The 10,671-nt window shown below is 40.6% G+C and overlaps 1 protein-coding gene across 1 annotated transcript; it reads left to right on the top strand.

The window, feature by feature from the left end:
- The first annotated feature begins 5,000 nt into the window (after positions 1-5,000).
- LOC102850801 (ATP synthase F(0) complex subunit C2, mitochondrial-like) lies at positions 5,001-5,426 on the top strand. Its single transcript, XM_006882977.1, has one exon. It carries the CDS (start codon positions 5,001-5,003, stop codon positions 5,424-5,426), a length of 426 nt encoding a protein of 141 aa, XP_006883039.1.
- The last annotated feature ends 5,245 nt before the right edge of the window (positions 5,427-10,671 follow it).

The raw sequence follows: 10,671 nt of genomic DNA, 5'->3' as shown, positions 1-10,671 counted from the left end.
AAGATGGGTGAGGGGAAAGGTAATATCTATCAGCAAAGTATCAATAAAGGGAATACAGTTATAAAATGATTAATGGAAATTAGATTTACAAGGAGGAAATGGGGAAAATTCTATTATAAGTACTGAAAATAAATATTGTTACAGAACAAAATATGTATGCATGGTTAAGTGAATAATCAATTTGCTTTGTAAACTTTCATGCAAATCACAATTAGGAAAAAGGAAAAAAATCAAAGTGCATGTTGAAATGAGCCAATCTGCTGCCAATGACCTCATTAAAGTACTAAGGAACTTATTGTTAAAATCATTATTAACATGCCCAATTCATTTAAAGTTCTAAAGAACAAGGATGTCACTCTGAAGAGTAAGATGTGTCACACTAAAGTCAGGTATTTTTGATTGGTTCATATGTATGTGAAAGCTGGGCAAAAGAAAAATGAAGAACGAATGCCTTCAAAAGGTATTACTAGCAAAAATACAGACAGACCATGCACTGCCAGAACAAGTAAGTGCAGCCTGTGAAGCTAGGATAGTGAGACGACTTCTCACACACTTTGGGCACATTATAAGGAGGCGCCGGTCCCTGAAGAAACAGACTGTGCTTGGAAAGGTCAGTCAGAAAAAAAGAGAAAGACTCTCATTGTGATGGACTGGCACAATGACCACAATGGCACAGCTGAGACTGTGAAGATGGTGCAGAATCAAGCACGTTTTCATTCTCTCATACAAAGGGTTGCTATCAGATGGAATTCATATTGAAGTCTATAGTCTCTGATATTCCGCAAAAAGCATTTCATATCCTCCTCACTTTCAGCAAGCAAGATTGTGTCATCTGCTTAATGCAGATTGTTGATGAGTCTTCTGCCAATGCTGTCAACTGACTACAACTTACAGAAGACGCAATGAACAAAAAACCTTGTCCTATCACAATCTCCACCATGTTTGAGCCCATCATCAGTCACTCTGTCAATCTATTTAATTGTGGTTCTCTTTAGCTCACACTGTGCTTTTCCCAGAATGTCTTTTTCCAAGGACTCGGCCCTCCTGACAACATGTCCAAAGTATGTGAGCCAAAGTTTCACCATCCTTCGCCTCAAAGGAGCATTCTGGTTGTAATTCCTCCACAACAAATTTGGTTTTTCCTTTTGTACTCCATGGTATGCATATTTAATACTCTTGGCCAATCATCACCATTTCCCAAGTTTTCCTTATAAAATACCTTCCTTTAAATCAAAACCATTATTTATGAATTAGTCTGACCAGACTACACCTGCTCCACATTCTCCAATATGTTTAGGTTCCAAAGATCAAGTCATTACGCAAAATCAGCATTAAAAGAGGAGGAGGAGGCGGCGGCAGCAGCAGCATCCCCTCAGAAATGCTATGCTCCTAGCACTGCTGTCCTCTATAAGAGCTGGCACTCGAGTGGACCTGGGGCCCAGTGGCTGAACTAGAGGCACAGTTAATGACTCCGGAGCTTGTACAACCAGTGGGGTTACTGTCCATGCTCATGCACCCCAGACACCTTCAAAATGCCAGCTGCCTGCTGCTGTCCCAGGGGTGAGCAGGACATCACGGAAATGGGTGATGAACTACTCAGAGCGTTTGGAAGCTGAAACCAATAGCCTGGAGAAATTAACAGCTGCTCAGAAGAGAAGCTCAACAGCCCAGAATACGGGGAGGCGGTAGGGACAGCCAGCTTCTACTGCAGCTCCTGGTCTTGAATTACTCCCAGTACTCTTCCTACAAGAGTCAGTCCCTCCACAGTACTTGAGTAGAGGGTACCAGCAGCAGCAACCTCCTTTGCCTACTCCACCCTTCATTCTGGGCTCCTCCAGGCACTTGAGAGCCTTTCTCAAAGGACTCCCACAAAATCCCCCTCAGTAGCTGCTTTATCACAAGGAGCTTTCAAAGTGTCTTTGTTGGTATAGATGTAAGAGGCCGTCTGAAAAGCTGATTGCTTTTGCTTTGACCTCACAGACATGCTGAGCTCTGCAAGCTCTGCTGGGAGACAGACGCAGGGAAGAAACTCTGGTTAATGTGGATAGATAATAGCTGCATAGATTTTTTTTGATACTGTCATAAATGTAAAATGTCACATGAGATAGTTGGTAAATAGGTGTAGTTTGGAGCATGTTGAATTACAAACCAAAAGGCTTCATATCTCCAGCAGGTCAAATCAACCAGCAGCTCCAAAGGAGATGAAAGGTCATTAGGAATTAGAATGAACTTCATAGTGAGTAAGTGAGGAGTAACCTGTTCCAGAATATTTTAAGTCCTATTCAAAAAACTATCAAGTAAGTACCATTTTCTCCTACCATTTCCAGACTAAGGCAGACAGGCCTGATGATCTACCTCCAACAATTTACCAATGAAAACCTCACAGATCAAAATAGAATAATGTCCAACATAGTGTTGCAAGACAAGCCCCATAGGTTGGCAGGCACTCAAAATACAGAGTGACCACAGGAGTGAACCTGAGCATACCAACGATCTGAAGATGCAGGAAGAGTCAACATTCCGCCCTGTTGCACAGGGGCTGCCATCAACTGGAGCAAACATAACACCAATTATCAACTACTATCATTTTCTAGTCTCAATAATTATCTCTAAATATGATAAATGACATGCAGTTATCTAACTTCGTGTAACAAGAAAATGATACACTTTGGCATCATAGTGCCTGAATTTTACCTCTTTCTCTAGCTAGGTAAGATTCAGCAAATTATCACCAGGCTCTTAGTTGGCACTCTCATCTGAACTTGCTACCAAAAACCACCTTCTATTAATTACAACATCTTATTTTGTATGTGTGACAGATCTGAGTGTCCGTGGCACAGAAGTAACAGGTCCTAAATAAACCCTAACCCTAGTTGAGTCGGAATATTACCTTCCACTAGCTCATTCACCACAAAATTTAAGAGCAGTGCCTAAATTTTAAGATTTCCCATGGAACTTAAAACAGTATCACGCCTCTGATAAGTGTTAAAAAGTTATTGGTGATTCGAATAAATTTGGTACAAACCAATAAAGTGAATAAGGCACTCATTTGAAGAAACTCTGACAAGACGCAGTCTCAAACTACTAAGAGCCATGGAAAGTTCAACCTCCCCAAGAAAATGGGTTAATCTTACTCTCAAAAACGGTTAAATTGAACAGATTGAAGAGGAGGGAGGATAGAGTATTTCCTTACTATAATTATGCACGGACACTAGGACTACGTACTAAATTGACATATAATCAGCGCTTCATAATTAGTTAGTTGTTATTAAATAGTATGCCACAAGCAGAGAAGTAAGGAGGAAAAGAATGGAGACTGTCAGCCACAAGAAGTCGAGGAAGTGCCCGCAGCCAGGACTCTAAGGCCTTAAAAAGCACCAGGGTCTTCAGGCTTCCAAGCCCCACCCAGAGGCGAAGGAGTTCAGCGACCGCCCCTAAAGGTCAAGGCTTTCGATCCACTTTTCCCGCCGGGGCTGGAAGCAGAGTCGAAACGCCCCCCTCGAGATTCGGTACCCCGAAGCAAGAAGCACTTATTGCCTGCCATATGGGTTCTGAAAAATGGGACCAGAGGTTGCCCGTGCGCCGCTTCCCGCAGTCCCACAACCCAGTAAGGCTCAGACCACCAAGACCCTAGGGCTCTGATACACCTCCACACAGCCCCGCTCTTCAATACTCACACTCACAGACGACCCCTCTTACTCCATCGCGCCGTCGAGACCCCGGCGAGGGAGTTCCACGGCCCCCCAACTCCCCGCCGTAATTTGGGGTCCGGCGGCCCACTCCGGACCCGGTCCCCGCCGGCAACAGCCGCCAGCGCGCAGGCGCACACGACCGCTCGTCGCGCTCTTTTTCACCCCTGCGATTCTTTTTTTCAATAACCTAACTTTATTTGAACACAGAAACGTGAACAATGAACAAGGTAGGGGAAGGGGAGGACAGCGGCTTTACTCCCAAAGACCTAGGACGACTCTGACAGGCGGAAGAACTGGTCGCTATGGTAACTAGTACACGCCCTTCCTTTTTTAAGCCTCCTTCCTCTTTCTGGTAGTCTTTGTACTTACTCGCTATGTAAATAAATCTCCAATTCATTTAGGTGCATCTGCTGTTTAAACTAAACCATTCTTTGCTTGAAAAACTTACCGAAGCTTAATGAAGGTGCGTGAGCTTTAGAACAGAGAAGACGAATTCAAATCTTAATCTGTCTGCTAGTAATTTGTGACTTTGGGCAAATTCTAAATTTTCTTACAGCCTCAGTTTTCATAAAGTAAATATTGTTGTTAAGTGACTTGTATGTTGTTACGTGTGTTCCATAACCACCCTATGGATAACATATCTGTAGTTGTTGGATGTCTTCAAGTCGGAAACGGACTCACACCTGATCTTCCAACGGGTTTTCAAAGGCTCTAAATGGACAGTAGGCGATTGTCCATCTTTCTCCCCAGGAGCAACTGGTAGATTCAAACCAATCTGTGCTGGGCAGCCCAACTCTTTACCCACTAGGTAAACTCTTTACCAGAGCTCATGAGTTAATGTGGTATTTGTTGTGTGGCCTCGAAGCAACTACCACTCACAGCTACCCCATCTGAACCTTGTACTGCCTTGTGCTATCCTCATTATCACTTATCTTTGAGCCTATTGCTTGAGTCACTGTGTCAATCCATTTTGTTGAGAGTCTTCCTCTCTTTCACTGACCCTCCATTATGTTCCTTTCCATGAACTCCCCCCCCCGCCTCCGCCAACAACACCCAAAGTATGTCAGAAAATGTTTCACCATCCTTTCCTCCAAGGAGCACCCTAATAACACTTTTTCAAAGACATATCTGTTCATTTGACAGCCCATGGAATTCAGTATTCTCTAACACCAAAACTCCAAGTCATGGATTCTGTTTCTGTCATCAAGAGTCATCAACTTTCAGATACATAGAAAGTAATTGAAAAGATCATAATGTCTTCTCTGCACTAGGAGCAGCTTTCCTGCCACAGCCCCTCATCCCCTGAAAATGTATACCTGCACCGAGTTTGTCTCCACCCCTTCCCTGGTCAGGAGTGCCTCTCAGCTGCTGAGCCGTCCATTGTCTGCAGTGGTCCTGAAACAGCCAGAGACACTGAGAGATGAGAATTTCAGCTGCTTGACAGCCCCACGTTCCTTGATTTCATTTGTCCCTAGTCGCAACTTCCAAACCAGCACTGTCTCAAGGGATATTGACACAGCAGCCAAGTTCATTGGGGCTGGGGCTGCCACGGTTGGAGTAGCTGGCTCTGGAGCTGGGATTGGGACTGTGTTTGGGAGCCTCATCATTGGTTATGCCAGGAATCCTTCTCTGAAGCAGCAGCTCTTCTCCTATGCCATTCTGGGTTTTGCCCTCTCAGAGGCCATGGGGCTCTTTTGCCTGATGGTGGCCTTTCTGATCCTCTTCGCCATGTGAAGGAGCCATCTCCACCTCTCATAGTTTGTTGGTTTTCTCTCCCCATGTCTTTTCTACCCTATGTGTTCCTTTCCCTGTAACTCCCCAGGCAGCCTGGGGAAAGTGATTGGCTCAGGGTTTGACTGAGGAAAGATAAATAAATACTGTTAATAAGAAAAAAAGATCATAATGTGAATCAGATGCATTTTAGTCTTTAAATTGACATCATTACTCCTTACATTTTGAAGAGGTCCTCGACAGCAGATTTTCCTAATGCAACATGTGTATGGATTTTTTTTAATTTATTATTAATTTCAATGAACATTTACAGAAACTTTGGATTTCCATTCATTCATTGTGCACTTTTCTCCCCTCCCAACCCTCTCCCTTACTACACTCTCCTCTTAGAAAGAAAGAAAAAAAAGAAAGAAAGAAAGAAAGAAAAAGTCTTTGGTTGTTTTACAATCCCTCCCCCCCCCACCTCCACTCCACTATGCAGCCTTCTCTCTGGATTCCCACCATGACAAAAACACCTAATCACATATCCCTTTTAAACAGTTTTCTCCCTCATCTTTTTCAGTGCAGTATACATTATTGAACCCATCTTTCTTAGTCTCCCCCCAACCTCAATGTCAGTCCTGTTTTACAACAGTGACACCATGATTATTTGTCCTTTCATGACTGAAATACTTCACTCAGCATAATGTCTTCCAGGGTCACCCATTTTGAATAACATTGCATGAGTTCCTTGTTTTTCAATGCAGCATAGTATTCCATTGTGTGAATATACTACAACTTCTCTATCCATTTGTTTGTTGGTGGGCACTTAGGTTGTTTCCAGCTCCTTGCTATTGTGAACAAAGCTGCGATAAATATGGGTGTGTATATCTCTGCTTGGATGTCAGTTATGGTCTCTTTGGGGTATATTCCCGGTAGTGGAATTGCTGGGTCAAATGGCATCTCTATTTCCAACTTTTTGAGAAAGCGCCACACCATTTTCCACAGTGGTTGCACCATTTTACACTTTCACCAACAGGAAATAAGGGTTCCAGTTTCTCCACAATCTCGCCAGCATTTGTTGCTTGTGGTTCTGTTAAATTTTGCTATTCTGATTGGGGTGAGATGATATCTCATAGTTGTTTTCGTGTATGGATTTCTTGACTGCTGGTACCAAAGGTGTTGATTTTAAATCACAGTGAAATGAAATCATTGACAACTTCAATCCTTTCTCTGCCATGATTTTGCCAACTGAAACAGTGTCAAGGATTTTTAGCTTCTTGGTTATGAGATGTAATCCTTATTGAAGGCTGCAGTCTTTGATCTTCTACATCAAGTATTTCAAGTCCTTTTTGCCTTCAGCAAGCAAGGCTGTGCCGTCTTCGTGATCCTGGTTGTTGATGAGTACATTTATTACCCTGATGCAACATTAATTTTTCATAAAGTCAAGCCTCTCAAATTATTTGCTCAGTATACAGATTGAATCGGTATGGAGAAAGGCTATAGTGTGTGGATCATAACAAGTTTTTAATAACATTGAGAAAAATGGGAATTCAAGAAGACTTTATTGTGCTCATGAATTGTGCTTTAAACCTAGGTCAAGAAATAATATTGTTGTTAGGTGCCATCAACTCACAGCAACCCTATGAATAACGGATATGAGCATATTCTAGCCTGTGCTATCCTTATAAACTCTGACATTCAAGCCTATTGCTGCAGTCACTGTGTCAATGCACCTAGTTGAGGATCTTCCTCTCCTTTATTGTCCCTCCACCTTTCCAAGCATGCTCTCTCTTTCCAAGGAATAGGCTCTCCTAGCAATATGCATAAAGTATGTGAGATGAAGCTTCATAATCTGTGCTTCCAGGGAGCACTCTGGCAGCACCTTCTCCAAAATGTATCTGTTCGGTCTTTTGACAGTCCATGGGATATTCAGCACTCTTCTCCAACACTGCAACTGAAAGCCATCATTTCTTCATTACCCTTAGTCATTGTCCAGCTTTCAGATGCAAAGCAAGTGACTGAGTCATACCTTAGTCCTCAAACTGATTTCACTGCTCCTCAATAAGTGGTTCCTAACTACAGATTTTCCCAATGTACTATGTCTGCTGATCTCCTGGCTACTAGGACCAAGTGTATTGATTGTGAATTCAAGTATAATGAAGATGTTGACAGTCTCAATCTCTTTTCCATCTATCATAATGTTGCTTATTAGTCCAGTATTGAGGATTTTTTTGTTGGGTTTAGGGTAATGATGTTTCAGCTGTGCTAGTGTCTCTAGGATTAATTATATAACATAGGTCAAGTGCCTTATCCGTGAATGGTACCTATCACAGAGCAAACATTCCATCAATACTAATTTTTATATTGTTGCTGTTATGTGTCATTAAATCTGAACTAATTCATAGCTGACCCTCCAGTGTGTTTTCAAAGACTGTAAATTGCATGGACGGATATTTCTTGTCTTTCTTCTAGATTTGCACTCTTACATTTGGATTGGCAACACAACTATTTACCACTAACCCACTAGTGCTCCTGATTCAATAATATGATTATGTTATTCATTCTAAAGACACTTTATTTCTGACCTTAACTCATCACCATTCCCTCATAATCCTATATTAATAATTGAAACTAGTCCAATAAACTGAATTACATTAGAGTTAATAATGATGAGAAGTGTTACTTCATCCATATTGTTGAACTTCTGATAACATCTCTGTTTAACAAGACCTGTAATACCTCAAGAAGTAAAGTAAAACCAGATTGCTACTAGAGGGTTAGGAAACTTCCAATTCTCTATTTGTGACATCACAAGTCCTTTAAACAATCAAGAAGTAGAGTAGCTGCTCAATTTACTCTCCTTCAAATGAAAAGCAATAGAAGAATAGCTGAACCCAAAAAGTACACAGAATCCTTTAAGGGTAGAAGTTCAAAGTGGTGATTATTAAGGTAACAATTCAAGGTCAGCATTTCTCAGTCATACTACTGATATTTTTGCCTAATAATTGTTTTTTCTGCCCTTGTTTTGTCTGGGGATTTTTAAAATTTTGTATTTTGTGTGTGTGTATGAAGAGGTACCCTGTATGTCATGGTATGTTAAGCAGCATCCCCAGGGCACTAAATGCAAAGAGTGTTCCCTAGTTCCTTCGCTACTTGTAGCAATTAAAAGTACTCTTCTTGTTAGGTGGTGTGGTAGTGAACTATGACTCATAGCAACTCCTAAAAAAGTAGATGAGAACCTTGCCATATCTTGCACCATTCTCATGATCATGAAATGCCTCCTGGAGACAAAAATAGTCTCTAATTAAGAACTAATCTAAGGGAGCTCTGGTGGCCTAGTGGCAGGAAGCTGCACTGCAATACCAGAGGTGTGAGGTTCAAATCCACCAGATTCTGTGCTGGAGAAGGAGGGGCAATCTCCTCCTGTACCAGTCAGATCCAATTTGACGATGCACACACACAAAAATAATAATTTTTTTTAAAAAAAGTACTAATCTGAAAAAAAATTCTCTCCATTGAGAGTGATGTAAGCAGTTAGTTTTGTATGTATATGCTTATAATTATGTTGAGGAATTCCCTTTCTATTCCTATTTTCTCGAGCGAACACTATGACATATTTTTTTTAAAAATACACTTTCTATAGAAGAAAAGATCTTCATTACTTGAAGGAGTAACTAGTGTTTTCATCCCTGCCAACATTGTTATTGTTTTTCACTACCTAGGCTATATACAAATTGAAATAATCCATAACATTTGTATATCACTCTTTAAAGTCAACATAAATATTAATTACAACTGTTTAGCATCATTAATTAATTGATGGCAATGCGGGGAGTATTTCTTTTTTTCTGTATTCTGAAATCATCTGAGTGGAACTGGTGTCAGTGTTTCTCTGCATGTTTGGGAGACTTCACCAGTGAAGTCATCTGGGTCAGGAATTTTTACGGTTGGGAATATTCTTATGACCTTGACAATTTTTTCTTTTGTGATGAGTCTTTGCAACTATTCTACCTCTGTCTATGTTAGTTTAGGTAAGCAATGAATTTCTAAATTTTTGTCCACTTCTAAGTTTTTTTAATTTATTGGTGTATAGGTCTTCATAGAATTCCACTCTTACGTGCTTTTTTTTTTGAGGTTTTGTTATGATATCACCCATTTTATTTATTTTTGTTATTGCATCCTGTTTTTTTGTGGTTTTTTTGTTTTTTTTTTTGCTAGTGGGATGTTGATTTTAGTAATTGTGTCAAAGAACCAACTTCTTATTTTGTTTCCTTCCTCTTCTTGTTCTGTTGTCTATTGGTTTGGTTTTTTTAAATTTTTTTTCTGTTCTTGGTTTTATAAATTGACCCTTGAGGGTTGCATTTTCTGTACTCAAAGATTCTGGTATGTCATCTTTTCATTCTAATTTGTTCTAAGAAATTTTTTTGTTTATTATCCACTAGTTCTCACTCAGGGTATTATTTAGTTTCTGTATCTTTGATGATGGCCCTGGTGTGTCCACTTGCCAGACAATGGTAAATTGTGGTTGCTGTGAAGCTAAACACTGACAATGATGTGTCAAATGCGTTAATGGTTACCCATGGTGTAGAGTGTTTGGTGGCGCTCCCTGGTTGAAACAAGCTTGGAAGCAAGAGTGGCATCCACTTCCATAATAGCTTGCCTCCTGAAAATGGAGAAAGGATGAAAGTCGCACAAGTGTTGAGGACTTTTTGTTCATAGGGTTACTATGAGTCATCTACAACTCGATGGCACTTAACAAATTAACAACAACATATCTTTGATACTTTTTCCTTGATCTTTCTGTTGTTGATTTCTAATTTTTTTAAATTTTATTTTCTTCATTTTAATGAACATTTACAGAGATTTTGGATTTCCGTTCATTCATTATTGCCCCCCCCCCAGTTCACGCCTCTCTTTGAAAAGTAAAAGAAAAATTCTTTCATTGGTTTACAATCCCCCTGCAACTCCTTCCACCACCCCGAGTACACTCCACTATGCAACCTTAATTCTGGACTTTTGTGATAAAAATAATACCCTATCGTATATCACTTTTTAAGTTGTTCTTTCCCTTATCTGTTTTAATGCAGTATACATTATTGTACCGATCTTTCTCAGTCTCTCCCCACCCCCAATGTCAGTCCTGTTTTACAACAGTGGCACCATGCAGTATTTGTCCTTTCGTGCTGAGGTACTTCACTCAACATAATGTCCTCCAGAGTCACCCATTTTGAATAATATTGCATCAGTTCCTTGTTTTTCAATGCAG

This window comes from Elephantulus edwardii, unplaced genomic scaffold (genome assembly GCF_000299155.1).
Source record: "Elephantulus edwardii isolate Elephantulus edwardi_28Jun2011 unplaced genomic scaffold, EleEdw1.0 scaffold00026, whole genome shotgun sequence".
Lineage (NCBI taxonomy): Eukaryota > Metazoa > Chordata > Mammalia > Macroscelidea > Macroscelididae > Elephantulus > Elephantulus edwardii.
This window is presented reverse-complemented; position numbering and strand designations above follow the sequence as displayed.

Coding starts and splice junctions, on each gene's coding strand:
- LOC102850801 (XM_006882977.1), top strand. CDS start 5,001: ATGTATACCTGCACCGAGTTTGTCTCCACCCCTTCCCTGGTCAGGAGT.